Source organism: Cygnus olor, chromosome 24, assembly GCF_009769625.2.
Source record: "Cygnus olor isolate bCygOlo1 chromosome 24, bCygOlo1.pri.v2, whole genome shotgun sequence".
Lineage (NCBI taxonomy): Eukaryota > Metazoa > Chordata > Aves > Anseriformes > Anatidae > Cygnus > Cygnus olor.
The window spans coordinates 3400092-3414936 of NC_049192.1; the positions used below are offsets into that span (position 1 = coordinate 3400092).

Below are 14845 nucleotides of genomic sequence, written 5' to 3' on the forward strand. Positions count from 1 at the left end.
CAGGAGCCACCTTTGTGCCATGAATCACCAGCTTCCAAGATTTTTTGGTGTTGTTTTTAGTGTTGGGAAGGAGCTGGCAGTCATCTCTAGCACCTTGGTGCCCTGACTGGAGATGGGATTTCCAGAAGCTGCACTGAGCCCCCAGTGCCCGGCCCAGAAGAGCCAAGTCAGCATGGGAAGGAGCTGTGGCAGGACACCCGCGGCCCTGCGTTAGTCACTGACATTCCCAGCCTTCCCTCTGCAGGGCTGGAGGGTCAGGCTTTGAGTCAGCACCTCGAGTAAGCAGCTTTCTTCCTCCTCCTCACAGCTGGGTGTTAGCAGCCAGCCACAGGTTACCCAAGCCCACAGCATTTGTGGGATTTCGGCTGTGATCCCAACCCTCTTTGTAAGCACACAACAGCTCCCAGGAAGAAGACAAGGCTCGCTGGTACTGCTACATTTTTATTAAAGTAACAAAAGCATACGTCTGTCAAAGGATCTGTACATTCCGTATATAAAAACACTACTATACAATTAGTAACCATCCACTCCCTCCTCCGAGCGTAGCTTACAAACTCTCTACCATTTTCACCAGACACAAAAAGCAGGTCCCGTTCAACAGTCCAGCTTGTTTAACCGGGGAGAGGAATCCCCCCCCCAAGACACGCTCCTAAAACACACACCATCCGGCTCTAAAAGTGAGTATCAGGCTTGTAGGCAAAAAAGGCAACAGCACACTAATTCACAGCTTTTACATGGAACCAGCTACAAGAGAAATGGATCGCACCCAGATCCGGGTGGCTTTGAAGCTAACAACACCTTTAACACCAGACTCCTCCACACCGGGGACAGAGAACTTGGCTATTTTTGTTTTGTGAGCGGGGGCACGCTAAGATTAGTGTGTTCCTTTGGTGTGGGCTGCCGTTCCTCATGAGCTCTTTTCTGGTAAGAGGGAGGGAACAGGGTAATAGAGGGGTAAAACCTTAAAACTGCACCGATCATGACAAATTACAACCCAAGTGCCAGCCTCCAGGAAAACTCCCCACCCAGCCAGGAGCCCAGCAGAGCACACAGCGCTCGTCCCAGCGACATCGCTGCTCTCCTCAGGAGCTTCCCACATAAGCAGATTTTTAAGTGATGACTTGAACTCAGATCCCTTTTCCTTGGAAAAGGAGCTTGCTTTTTGGAAGTTCCCGAGCACTCCCCTCTCGGTGATGTCACCTATTGCACAAGGCCACCGAGGGAAAAGCCCCGGTGCTTCTTTCAGCTTCTGCTTTGGAGATGTGAGAGATTCGAGTGATGCAGAGGGAAGTGATGCAACTTCAGAGCTGCTGCCTATTACTGCTCAGGGACAAACAGATCCTGTTAAAATGTCAAGTGGTGAGTTACCAATCAAGGCTGGTTTTCCAGTTCAGGAAATCGTGATTTGAAACTGCTACAGAAATCTGAACTTACTTTTCCACCTGAAAAGCAGTCCAAGTTGGGGAAGCTATGCTATTTTTAATATTAAAAACAAAAGCTAAGAACTGTGGCAGACAGGAGGCTTCCTTCCTCTCCCAGAGCGTTCAGGGTTTTGAAATATATTGCACAATTGTCTGAGAACTTGATTCATCAAAGGCTGGGAAAGAACAACTCTGGTTATGCCAGTCAGCTGCTGGGTCAAGAAAAGAGGAAGGTAAGAGCATGCTGCGAAACAGCTCGGGGAAAGTTTTATTAGAACAAACCACGTCAATGCCCTGGTTTTTCAATCGCTTCTCCCAGGATCACTGGAGGAGCACCAGCTGGTTAGGAAAAAGGCAACGGACATACAACATCCCAGTAAAGGCTCATTCCCCAGCAGGCAGATAAAAGTTCTTGGGGCAGCACTGCTGGTTCCCACCCAACCTGTAGTAGCCAGAGCAGTTTAAGGGCCAAATCCTGAACGACGCTCAGGCAAGTCTCCCTGAATACAAGTACCGCGGGCACTCCACGAGGAGTTCTGCTTGAATGGGCAAAGCACAGGACCAGGCATTAATTGTGCAAAACAGTTGTGTACCAAGAAATAGGAACCAGGTGGTGCCCCCAACAAGGTATAAGTTGAGCCAGCTCCCAGGGTCAGCCTCTTGCTGAGCACCCAGAGGAGGAAGAGAGGGAAGAGGTGGAAATTTAAAAGCAACACTGACCCCAAAGCACCTGAGCACCCCAGCCTCAGAACTGCAGCAAGCACAGGGGGCAGAGATCCCCAATACTTCAGGATTTTAGGAGAGAAGGCAAGAGAGGATCTGACACCAACCTCTAGGGCACAAGGCAAGTTGCTTCAGCTCTTCCAGAGAAGTGACACAGCAGGTCGTCAGCACCAGATTAGGCAATTTTTTACACGCAAGAGGCCACAGGCAGGATGTCCAAGCCCTCCAGAGCAGGCAGGCCTTGTAATTCAGAGCTGATTTCAGGGTCTGGAGCACCCTGCCAGCATGCAGAAAGCTGTGGTGACAGCCAGGTACTGGGGAGCACCAGGAACAAAGAGCACGCCGGTGCCACCACAGCATCTGCAGTATTCATCCTGGGGACCTCCACAGCACAGCCTGGTGCTCCCCAGCCACCACATCTCTGCCTCGGGTGTTTCACATGGCGAGGACACCCCCAGGGCCCCTCAGCCCAGCAGCAGGCAGGAGATGGAAGGGCTGGCGACCGCCCATGCACTGCCCCTTGCTCTGTGCTCCAGGGGGGCAGCCCAGAGCTGCAGCACTCAGAGTTGGTTGGTCCAGAAAAGCAGAAGCAGGAGAGGTCCCAGGGCCCCCAGCATCACCCAGCCCTTAGGGCAAGGTTCCCCTATATTATTTATCCAGGCCACAGAGATCAGATGAGCTGGGAAGTGAAACTGGTGAAGGAAAGATGTCCCTTGTCCCTTCCCCAGCAGTATCGCAACACTTGGTGACAACACTGCTAGGGACCAGGACAGGGAGGAGGTGACATCTCCCCCCACCAGCCACACTTCCCAGCCTACCTCTTCCCCCTCTTCCTCCATTCCAAGGTGCCCAAGTGAGCAAGCCAGCCCACTGAAATTGCCATCCAACACTAATTAGGTAGATATCGGCTTCATAATAAAAACTCATAAGCTTGCAACAGCTTTAAAAAAGGCACCGAAAACACTGCTCCTGTCTGAAGCAGTGCCCAATATTTTAATTTTGGATTTTCTTGGATTTTCTTAAAAAATATAAATAGCTCTTCATTTTAAAAATAGATCCTCAGATGAGGTATACAGTAGCCCGGGTCTTGGCAGTGTAAGGACGTGAGGAGTATTTAGCTGGAGACAGTCATGATGTAGTTTTTGGAAGGGCTGGTGCGACCTAACATCATCTGGTTCTTGCAGGTGAGCATCCCGTAGGAGCTCCCGGGTTTCGTGGCGGTCGCTTCGTACAAGACACAGATGGAGCCGTCCTCCCCGATGCGGTAAGAGACCTCGTAGGGGTCCACCCAGAGCGTGAGCTCGCTGGGCAGGAGCTGGTAGAGCTGCGGGAGGCTGAGTCCGATCTGGCTAGCTGCCTTGCTGATAATGGGGTCCATTTTGTGGTTGATGCGGATGCAGCGGTAGCCGGAGCCTTTGAAGGGTTTCTCGGGAAACCAGTGGTGTTTGTAGTGCTCTGCAAGGGAAGCGAGAGGGGGAGAGCGGTGAGCGGGCGTGCAGCCGCCGCGAGGTCTGTGTCCCGCTGCAGTCCCAAGGGGGTCCCACAAAGGCAGAGGGAACCGAGTCCTCCTTTGGCTGCCTCCATCAGGGAGGCCAGGGCAGAGAGTTTGGCTGGTTGGCTGCTGCTTGCTCCCAGGCACAGGGGTGTTGCTCTTCAGGTCCTAAAACCCCCAGCAGGACAGTGCCACGGGGGCTGCAGAAAGGACCCCAAAACCTCATCCCAGCCACTTGGGGTGGGGGGGGGAGGTACAATATCAGTGGCACCACCCCACCACGGTCGGGGAGCAGCCTCCGGGTCAGTCTGTGACTCCAGGGGCAGGTCGCTGCCCCTTATCTCGGCGCAGCACCAAACAAACCATCCCGTCTCGGGGCTGATAACACAAAGGCTGTGTTAGGCTGGGAGGGGACGCCCGCACCACCCAGCTAGTGCTGGGCACCGGATGGGGGCGTGGGGGGCACCGAAACCCCACCGACACAGGGCTAGAGCACCACTCACAGGGATAAGGCACAGAGACCAGCTTGGGGCCACCCCAATCAAGGCTATGGGGTGCAACTGGGGGAAGAGACACAAAACCCTCAGCTGGGGTCCAGCTCCTCACCTTTGGGGAGGCAGCAGCTGCTCACCCAGGATCCCACAGTGACATGGGTGGGGGACACGGGTGGGTGCCAGCCCCAGGGGGTCACGGGCGGGCACCCAGGCAAGGCACAAACAGACACCCAGCACCCAAGGGGGCACAGGTGGGTGCTGGGGAAGGTACATGGATGGGTGCCAGCCCCCAGGGGGACACGGATGGGCACCATGCAGGGCACAAACACCCACCCAGCACCACGGGGCACACGGCTGGGGGCCGGGGAAGGAACACGAATGGGTGCCAGCCCCTACATGTCCCCGGGGAGAGGACACCGGGTCAGGACAGCAACACGACGGCCGCGGGGCAAGACCCCCGAGTGGACTCCGGGTCCTGCCGAGAAGAAGAGTCCCGGGGGGGGGGGGGGCTCGGTTCGCCGGTGGCTGGGGGGGGGGGGGGTGGGCTCTCACCTGCCAGCGCCTCCCGCAGCGCCCCGCCGAAGACCTGCAGCTGCTGCTCGCTGACGCAGCCCCGCGTCCGCAGGAGGCCGGAGACGAACCCGACGGCGGCGGCGATCTCGGGCAGCATCTCAGGCCGCATCTCGGGCCGAGGGGGGCAGCGCCGGGGGCTCATGGCTGTTCGGTGTGCGTGTGGGAGGGGGTCCGGTGTCCCGGTTCGGCTCAGATCAGCCCTGGGGGGGTCGGTTCGGCTCAGATCAACCCGGCTTGGGGGTCCCGGCTCGGCTCGGTTCGGTTCTGCTCGGCCCGGCCCCGGCTCGGAGGGTCCCGGCTCGGCTCGGGGGTCCCAGCTGCTCCCGGCCCGTCCCGGCCCCGCTCGTCCCGGTTCGGTTCACGGGGGCCGCGGGCTCGGCGCCGCGCTTATATCGAGCGGCGCGGGGAGGCGTCATCGGCGCGGCGGCTCCCATTGGCCGGGGCGGGCGGCGGTATGCAAATAGCGCCTGAGCTCAGCGCCCTGGAAGGAGTGACGTCAGCACGGGGGGGGGAGGGAGGGGGGGGCAGTCAGAGGGGGCGGCGGGGGGGGGGGGCGGGGGGAAGGGACCGGGACCGGGATCGGGATCAAGACCGGGATCGGGATCAACACCAGGACCGGGATCGGGATCGGGATCGGGATCGGGATCGAGACCAGGACCGGGATCGGGATCAGGACCGGGATCGGGCCCCGCCGCCCCCCCCGCCCCAAGCAGAGCCCCCCCGCCCCCCCCCAAGCCCCGGGGCACCAGGAGGGTTTTTTTGGGGGGTCCCTTGGGAGAAAGGGGTCGGGCAGGGCCCCCCCGGGCTGCCCCGAGCAGTGGAGGGCACCCCGGGTCCTGGTGTCCTTCGTGGTGCTGGGGGAGGTGGTGACAGGCTCCCCTTGGGTGCCAGGCACCCTTGGGTGCTGTGCACCCCATGGAGCGGGGGTGCTGGGTGCTGTGCGGGACCCCAGCCCCACAGCCTGGAGGAGTGGGACCACCGGTGCCAGGCTTCCTCCCCTGCCCACCGTCGGGTGCCTTCACGGACACGGACACAGACCCCTAGGCACAGGTCACCCCCACAAAGGGATCCCCGCAGCCCAGTGGCACCACGGGACGGGGCTGGCACGAGGGGTCCTGGTGGTCCCCAGGACCCTGGCTCAGCAGCAGAGCTGTCTCGGTGCCACTTCTGGGCTGGGACACCACGGCTCAGCCACCTGTGACAGTCCCCAGCTCTGTCCCCTCTGCCCCCTTCCCTCCAGCACAGCCGGGTGCTGCCGCCCCGCATGGGGCACTGCACCTCCCCAGGGGCACGCGGGCAGGTTTCCATCGCCAAAAGTCCCCTGAGACGCATCGTAGGTCCTTGTGCCCTCGTCACCGGGCTCTGGGCAAGGCCAAAGCCTTTCCGGAGATCCCCGAAACAAGCAGGGAGAACTCAGCATCACCCCGGGGGGCGAGGGGGACACTACAACACCCGCCTTTGTCCTCCTGCCCAGGGAGCATTCGAGGCGAGGAGCGAGGGCCCCAGGAGAGCAGGAGGAGGTGGCTGCAGCGCCAGGACGTGTCCTGTCACGGAGCGGGGCGAGCAAGCCGAGGCAGGCAGGGAGCTGAAGCAAGCGTCCTCGGGTGCCTGCATCCAGCCCAGTAGGAGGGGAGAGGAGAACCGGTGCGAGCAGAGCATGGCCCTGGCACTCAGCAAGACGCGAGCAGCACCCGAAAGCCACTACGAAACGGGGAGCTGCAGCGGCTGGCCCCGCTGCCGGCCCCGCTGCCCAGGATGAAGGCGGCCCAGCCTCTGCTGAAACTGGCCCGAAGCTACGGCAGCTGTAGGAGGCCAGGCTCTGTTCTTGCCTCCGCTTTGATCAGCCCTGAGAGAGTTGGTATCAAAACAGGATGGGTTTTCTGAATGAACGTTCCCTGGCAGAGAACCGGGGTTGTTGTGAGCCATCGTCTGGCAGCCCCGCACCTCTCCCCGTGCTCCGGGGGAGGATCTGAGGGCTCAGCTCTGGTACAGCCCCCAGTGGGAAGGGGTTCGATGGCCAGGGCCTCATCTGGCACCTCCAAAGGCAGTGGGTGCAGCTGGAGACGGCAGGGCAGGGCATCAGCTCACCCGGTTTTGCTCCTGCCCGAGGAGCTGATGCCCTGCGAGCCCAGGCACAGCGGTTCCCAAACGCTGCTCCCGTCCTGGCACTGCGTTCGCTCCCCAGAAGGTGCAGGAGGAGCGCATGTCCTTAGGCACACCGCCTGCCCCCACCCCATCGTGGCTGCCGTGGGACCCCGTAGGGTCCTGGCCCACCTGGGCACCCTGCTTTTGGCAAGAGCCGTCCGAGAGCAGTCAACAGAGGGGAGTTTGTGGGGCACCTCTTAGCACAGCAGGTCTCCAAGCCCCAACTGTTTTCCATGACTCCAACTGGATTTTTTGAGGCTTTTTGCTTCCAGGGTCTGCAGCTCATTTTATTCACACCTCTGTCGTTCCTCCATGCAGGCGCTGTGCTTGGGACTTCGCACCTGAAGCACAAGGGGATGGCTACATAGCAGTGTGTAGCCCATAAACAGGAGAAAAGAGTAGGAAAATAGCTTTTGAAATCATAGAAGACGTCGATATAAAAGGTAGTGCCAAGGAGAGGTCTGTACTGACCCAGTTTCTTGTTCTGCACAGCTCAGAAGAAAGGCAGCAGCACAGAAGTAGGGTCAAGCCAGCAAGAAGATAGAGCCAAGGGGTCCCCGGGTCCTCCCACCCCGCTCCATCTGCCGCTCCATTCATCCGCAAAGCACAAGGAACCTGGCAAATCTCTTGCTATAAACCAGATTTGTCTTTGTAAGCTTTGAAATAAACCCGAGGATTAAAGTCTAAGGACTTTTTTTTTTTTTTTTAAGTCAGCAACACACATGAAAGAGCGCATGGGTCCATGCGAAGCCCGGAGCACGGCACAATGCGGGGGGAGGTGATTTGTGCTGCAGCAGCAGCCGGGGGCCCCTGGAAGAGGCTGCATAAACACACAGCACGAGCCCGTCCGCGCAGAGCTTTATTGCTTCAAACACACCTGTGCTGCCAGCCAGCAAACGCCCTCGGAGCGTGTGGGCACGGTCATCACCAGCGTAAAATTAGGAAGCAAACAAAGCCATCAGCACAGAAGACACCTTCATGCAAATACACCGGGAAAAGGTAAAGTGAGACCAAACCCACGACTTTTCTGCCGTGGCAAAGCCCAGGAGGCCCAAGCAGAGCTGGCAACCCAACTGAGCGAGCAGGGAGCAGGGAGAAGGGGCTGTGCCCCCGGCCAGCAGAAGGATCACATTAAAAAGCACTTGGATGGCATCGCCCAGACCTGAGTCACAGGACGACAACGGCAGCAAGAGGTGTCCTGTCCTCCAGCCTGCCAAGAATAGCACTGAGAGCAGGCGCGGTGTGCTCGCCGGTAGGGCTAGCAGTGCTCGCACAGTGCCGCCCTGGCCTCGGCCAACAGGTTCCCCTGGTCCCCCCTGCTCCGCAAGTGGATGAAGTAAGCGTGGCACCATCCTCCGAATTCAGGTCCTCCATTTGTTCCTGATCACCGGGGCTCTCCTCGCAGCTTAGGGCCTTTGTCTGGCGTGTTCCTATGGGCTGACACAGGCCCAGCTCCCCCAAATCAGATTGTCTTCGTTAAGCCCTTCCAATAAGAGATTTCCTGTGGAGCTCAAGGGCCTCTAAGCGGGTTACGTGCCCATAACTTCTGGCCCTGTTACGAGACGGGCAGGCTTAAAGACGGGGCAGGAGACCTAATGCACGCCTTCCAACTGCTTTGAGGAGCCGGAGAGTAAACAAACAATTAGAAAATAAAATTCATTTTAAAAAGCGAAGTCAGAGCTGCTTTAATGTCATTCTGGCTAGATTAGTTTCCGCCCTGTGTTTAGCTGGAAATGGCTGAGAGCATTTAGATTTCAATTTAAAAAAAAAAAAAAAAAACACACCAAAACAATAAACCTCGCCATAGCAATCGGCCAGACCAGCTTTGGGACTGGTTGGGCAGGAATGAGGCGTTCAGATAGGCTTCCAAACGCTCTGTTTATCCAAAGGAGGTTCGAAACCAGTCAAGCTGGAAGCTTTACAATAAAAGGGGAGCGTTTGGCTTTCAATCAAGGGTTAAAACTCGGCACGGCCAGACCGAGCTGCTCACGGGGACTTGGGCTTTGCAGGAGTCAGCAGCTCCGGGTGTTTGTGTACACCTAAAAGGCAGCTGTTCCCACGCTCTGCTTTGAGCTGGTAGTTTTGGAGGGGGCACCTTTCTCACCACGGTGGGCTGAAGTTCCTGAGGCATCCGACACAAAACCCAGCTTCTGAATATCCTTTGGGTCAGCCGCCAGTCATATAGTCATGAATCCGCGCCCCCCGTTATCAGCAGCGAAATAGTTACATGCAGAATTAACGTTTTAAATCCTCCCGATTAGATGTGTCCCACAGCTTGCTAAATTAGCTGTCACTTCTCCCGGTTGGGTCCCTCCCAATTACCCTAGCGTTTGAGAAGGATTTTAAGGTTAGCCGTGTGGATTTGGGAAGGCGAGGGCTGGCTGTCTTTATGTTAAGGGGAAAAAAAAAAAAAAGGCTCTCTTCTGAACTGTAAAAATAATAGATGGACTGGCCCCGTTCAAATCTCATTATCTGGCTCTGCCGGAGAAGGCGCAGACATCGGGATCGTGCTGCCAGCAGCCACCTGGTTGCTAGCACTGGGTAAGCGCAGTCACTGGGAATCTAAGGGGAAAAAAAGCCCAGGGGTAAGCAGGGCTGGTGTGTTTAATCATGGCTGTAATTGGTAACCCAGGTCTGACCCCAGAAACAGGCCTAGCAGGCAGGGTAAACAATAAAGCAAGAGTCTGATGCCCAGCCTACACTTAGAGCTAATAAGTCCTTTCAAAACACGCGGTTGTGAAATAAGACTGAGCGAACCGTGTGAAACGCATCGGAGAGGGGGAAGGATAGGGGCAGACAACAAAGCCTCTTTAACCTGTTAGCTCCCTGGGTTGGCCCCTGGTTTTGCAGCACGCATGGGTTCCTGGCAGCCCAGAGCTCAGCCAGGAGAAGTGCTGAGCATCTTCTCGCCAGGCCGAGCTCCTGGAAGCTCACCAGCCCTCGTGCCTCCACGGCGTGCGCTGTGCTGTGCCCCCTGCCACCTATTTTGGGGCCTGAATGCGTTTTGGCAGCCGGGTCCTGTGCTGGGCCTGCCTGTGCCGCCTGTAACCAGCCGCCCTCCCTCCACCAGCATCCGCAGCGTGGATGGGACATGCGGAGACACGCCCCGGGCATGTCGGGGCAGCTCCGTTTGCAGGCTCTCAGGACACTAAATATTCCCCTCTGCCTCATCCGCAGAGGGTACGGGGGCTGAGGGCTGGATGCCCTCCAGCGTTTGAGCACAGCAGCTTTTGTAGCACGAGCCCGGGGCTTCAGCGACTGCCCGCAGCGATCCAGGAGATGCCTTCCTCACAACAACCTCCCTCTGAGCCTCCTTTTTTATTGCAGGCCGTTGTTTCCTCATGGAAAACAACCTATCTGACCTGCTGCGAATGTCACATCTGTTCGGGAGTATTTTAGGAAGCAAACATTGCTGCACTCGAGGGAGCTGCAACCACAGTAATTGCTTTTTCTTCGAATTTCTGAGGACTTTGGGCCTAGTTTTCCAACGGTGCTGAGCACTCGCTGGCTCCAGCTGCCTTAAGTGCACTCTGGAGGTTTTCTCCTTGGCCTTACTAGCTTCTCGCTGAACCCATGTTGACAGAGCCTTGTGTAAGGAGACATTTGTTCAAAGCCCGACCTTACTGGCTGGAGGAGAAGCCTCAGACAATAGTTCCTCTCGAAGCTGCCATGTCGGGGAAGGTATGTCGATGACCTCACGCTGATTTCACAGATGGTTTCCTGTTCTCTGCATTTGGTTATTGTTTTTTTCCACATCCTCTTTGCAGGATGCCACTGCCTCCGCCTACCTCTGTTCCTGTCGAGCAAAGCTGGAGGGGGTTGAAGGGGGCAAGAGAAGAGGTCCGGCAGGGCGCTCAGCGCGGCGACAGGCCCAGAGCAGGGTGGGAATGGAGGACTTTGCACGGGCACGTCCAGAGAAAGTCTCCAGCTGTAAAGCCTGGAACGGGCTTGTTAGCTCCTGAGATAAAAACGAGTTCAGAGCCCTGGCTTGCTCTCAGAAATGGAGCAAGGATCAGTGGGGCTCCGGGAGGAAGGCAGCGTCCCGCTCCACCCCTCTGCCCTCCAGCAGCCCTTGGCGCTGCCACGTCCCCGCAGCGCAGCAAGGTGAACAGCTCGTGTGAGACATGGGTGTGTGCACAGTGCCCTTATTGCAGCACCCCGGGGTGTGTCTGCCCCAGAAAGTCCCCGAACGCATATTAGCTCCAGTCAAAACATGATTTTCCTCCCCGTAGCTGGGGATTCGCAACCGGTGGCGAACCCACCAATGCCACAGGACACAGGAGCCAAATCCTCCTCAGCACGGCCACACGAGCTGGGATTTAGGATCTAACGAAGGGTAGGCAGCTGTGAGGGCTGGAAACGGAGCCCTAAGAGATGCTGGGTCTTGCTCAAAGCCACAAAGGCAAGGCACGGGGCCCCTCCTGCGAGCTGCAGGCCCCCGTGCTGCAGCGCCTGCATTCCCCAGAGCTTTCCAGGCAAAGCTCCCTGCTGGGGCCTATCTCACACCCCTCCTTCTAGGGCAGGCCAGAGGGCTATATATAGGGCTTTCACACTTCACTCCAACGTAGCCGTGCTACGAAAAAGGGATTTTTCTTTTCTTAGAAATGAGAAGTTCAGAAAAACCCTCTGGCTGAAACCGCGAGACGGGATTTTTTAAGTGGTGAAAAAGCGACTCGTCTGCCAAACTCCGGCTCGGCCGGGGAGCTACGCTGCGACGAGCTGCCAGAGCAGCACGTTGCCGAAATCTGCGTTTATTGCTTATAAAGCATTAATGCAGGATAACGTGCCTCGCAGCGCCATAGCAACCCCAATCGTCGGCAGCAAAACAAGGGCAGGAGCACCGAAGGCACCGTTGCTGTAGCAGCCACTAAGTGAATTTACCGCCCCTGTTCAGAGCCGCCTGACGTCTCGGCACCGGGCGGGGAGTCTCTGCGGGGCTTGGGGCTGTTTTCTGAAAGCCCACGAAGAGCAGCTGGTTTACCCACACTTGAGAGAAGAGAAGGAGACGGTTACAGATTAAAGTGATTTCTGTTGCAGCATCAGGGACCTGAGGTACCACCACTCAGTCCTTTGCTGAAGGATTCCGTAGGACATACATTGTCAAAGAGAAATGGGATCTTTCTGGGAAGATCTGTGTTTTCCCACAAGGCTGAAGAGATCAAGCCTGTCCCATGCAGACTTCAAAGCATTAGCGTGGCTGGTGCTGCTAACAGGAGAAGACAAGCAAACTTCCAGATTTTGGCCTACACCAGCACTGTTACAACCAGTCAATTCATTTATGGCAACCTGACCTGGCCATGGCTAACTCCAGAATCTCCTGGCCATAACAAGCTCTGGGTCTGGCTGCCCTTCTCTCCCTCCCCACCAGCCCTCGTCTTGGTCCCCAGCTCGACTCCACGGCATGGATTATGTCAGGTTTTATCTATAGCTGCTCCACTGACAAAGCTCTGCCCAATCCATCCATCTCCCTGTGGCCTTTATGTGCCCAGACTGCAAATCCCCAGGGACTTGTGTCTCACAGCCATCAGGAGCTGCAGCGCGCAGATGGTCCAGGCTCCAGCGTGGGAGAGAAGGGACACTGGGAGAAGGTCCTTGGGGTTCTTCTCAGGCTACACCCACAAATATGAAAGAAGCCCGTGCTTCCCAGAGCCCAGCAAACCTCCCAAGCCCTGCAAACATCAATTAGCGCACAAAGACAGCCCAGATAAAGCAGGGCAACACCCTAGCAGAGCTTAGATCTGGGTGGTGCCCTTTCCCAAGAGGCAGGCTGATCCCCGCGTGGAAAGATACCTCCCGAGTAGCAGGTGGACTCTGCAGGACCGCTCTAGGCTGTTCCCAAGGATTCCCAGCCCTCCCCGGCAAAGCCGGCTAATTGGTTTTTGGTGGGTGCTGCACCTGCGCAGGGGGAGGCAGGCGCAGGGTGTACCGCATGCAGCCACCCCCGGGTGCTTCCCAAACCTCCCCTCCAGCCACGATGCCACACGCTCCAGCTCTCCCTGAGCAGCACACGGCTCCTCTGTGCCTGCAACAAAAGGCAGCTCAGCACCAGAGCAGAGACGGAGCTAGCAGCTCCCTCGGGAAGGTTTGGAAGGAAGGAGAACGCAGCAGGGCTGAGGTGATGCTGGTCCCTTCCGCGCTAGATGACTTCCTCACCACGGCACGCAGCAGACCTGAAAATCAGCCCTTTGCTCCCCAAATCCTACGGACCAGAGCGAATGCCCTCCTCTCTTCGGCTCGCTGACTTCTTTTACTGCTGCCTCGCAGGCTTCAGGGGGGGAAGCCGATGTGGTTTTCTTCATTCGACCTGTTGCAGAAGTCCCACAGAAAGTTTTGTTATTCAAGGAAGGTCAGAGAGGCTGGACTCGACCAGATGCCTGGCCTGGGAGCTGGAACTCGCCCTGCGCTGCCAGGGTGTGTGCAACCAGGGAGGGAAGGAGGGAGTTGGCTAGTTAGTAAAGTAGGGGTCATTTACTCAAAAATCTGGGTTTAGGCATGGCTTTGGATTGTACGCAGAGTTCATCTGGGTTTGGTTCCCAGGTTTCAGGTTAGAGCCACATCTATTACTCACAGAAGCAGCACATAAGCTCTCTCTTCGTATTTCTGCATTTCAGCAACAACCGAGGCTTCAGCAGAGTCTCTGGGGGCATTTTTCCACTTATATTTAAAGGAATTAAAGCAGTCGTGATTTTATCTGTGTACATTTGAGGAGAGGAGGTGGGGTCTGGATTCCTGAGCCATTTTCAGGTCAGACCTTGGTGCCTGTCCAAGGCCTTGCCCTATTGCTCAATTCCTGCGCAGGACTTCGGTCTCCCTTTACAAAAACCCAGGAGCTTCACGTAGGAGCTAGGTTTGGAATGAAACTGGCACATTTTAACCTGCTTAAGCTAAACATAACATCGACGTCCTGGAAATGGCCTCTGGGAGGCTGCCCCTGAGGCACGGCAGGGCTGCGGTGGTCAAAGAGCTGGCCTCGAGGACTCTGCCAGAGCTGGGACCGGGCCACTTCAGTCCTGCCCGTGCTGACCAGCATTCCCCAGAGCTCCTTGAAACGATTGTCCTCGTCATGCTCATCACCAGCTCAGGCTATAATTAATGCTTTGGGAGCCCAGTTACCCTGCAGCCCTGCCCCACCCCACCCAGCAGTAATGGCAGGGACGGTCCCACTCCCACCCTAGGCAGCTATGTTCCCGTCTCCCACAGAGAGGTCAGCGAAGCTGTCCGGGATCTCTCAGCACCTCTGGAATTCGAGCAGGCACTAAAAACCAAATGAGGTGGCTAAGACAGGCCAAGAACAACGGCTGGAAATGCAGCACATGGGCACCGGTCCCCGTGAGGTGACAGAGGAAAAGGCTGTGCAGAGGAAACACCGAGAGCCACAGTGCCTGAGAGGATGGAGAGTGGGGCGAGCTGTGTCACAGGGGGAACAGCTGCTGGGTTGCAAAAGAAACAACAAGTTCTCTTGCTGGCATCCCCCGCTGGGCACAGCAGTCCCATGGAAGACCTACCTTTGGAGCAGGGCTCTCGAGAGAGGCTCTGGCAGCAGCAGGGCTTTGCAGTCACATTCCTTAGGAAACAAAAGGAGGTTTGGAAAAACAATAAGCCATTTTCCCCTCCCTATACTGAGTCTTGGCTGAGGCCATGCTGAGTGAATTATACATGGAGCTCTGTCAGGAAACCTCCCTCCCAGCTGGGAACGTGCAATCCAATCTGCCAGCAGCCAAGACATCAGCATGGGCCAGGGATGGGGGACAGAGGGGCCAGGCAGAGATCGGAGCCCCTCTGATAGAGCAGGATGCATCCTGCAGCTTCCCTGCACAGCCTGGGCACCCCGGGCCCCTCATCTCAGCGATGTGCCCACCTTCCTGGGGTACCCCAAGGAGTACAAGACTGGAGGGCCAGGTCTGCCAGGACTTGCAGCAAAACCTGGCTATGTTGAACTGGGAGAGAAAACTGCAGCTGGCTGGGGCACAGACCTGGGAACTCTAGTCAGAGTTCAG

At 57.1% G+C, this 14845-nt stretch overlaps 1 protein-coding gene and 1 long non-coding RNA gene across 2 annotated transcripts; one reads left to right on the forward strand and one right to left on the reverse strand.

The window, feature by feature from the left end:
• Positions 1-428: 428 nt before the first annotated feature.
• On the reverse strand, positions 429-4851 carry BTG2 (BTG anti-proliferation factor 2). The gene is made up of 2 exons (XM_040535642.1): positions 4683-4851; positions 429-3599 (listed from the first exon to the last, which is right to left on the reverse strand). The coding sequence occupies exons 1-2, from the start codon at positions 4843-4845 to the stop codon at positions 3259-3261; spliced, it is 504 nt and encodes a 167-aa protein (XP_040391576.1). The 5' UTR covers positions 4846-4851; the 3' UTR covers positions 429-3258.
• A 421-nt stretch (positions 4852-5272) lies between these two features.
• On the forward strand, positions 5273-11142 carry LOC121059186. Its single transcript, XR_005814451.1, has 2 exons — positions 5273-6507; positions 7167-11142. It is a non-coding gene; the product is annotated as an uncharacterized LOC121059186 (long non-coding RNA).
• The last annotated feature ends 3703 nt before the right edge of the window (positions 11143-14845 follow it).

Excerpts from the sequence above, each read along its gene's own strand:
- BTG2 (XM_040535642.1), bottom strand. The coding sequence starts at position 4,845 with ATGAGCCCCCGGCGCTGCCCCCCTCGGCCCGAGATGCGGCCTGAGATG. Across the intron at positions 3,600-4,682 it reads GCTGCGGGAGGCGCTGGCAG|AGCACTACAAACACCACTGG; the intron begins GTGAGAGCCCAC and ends CTTCCCTTGCAG.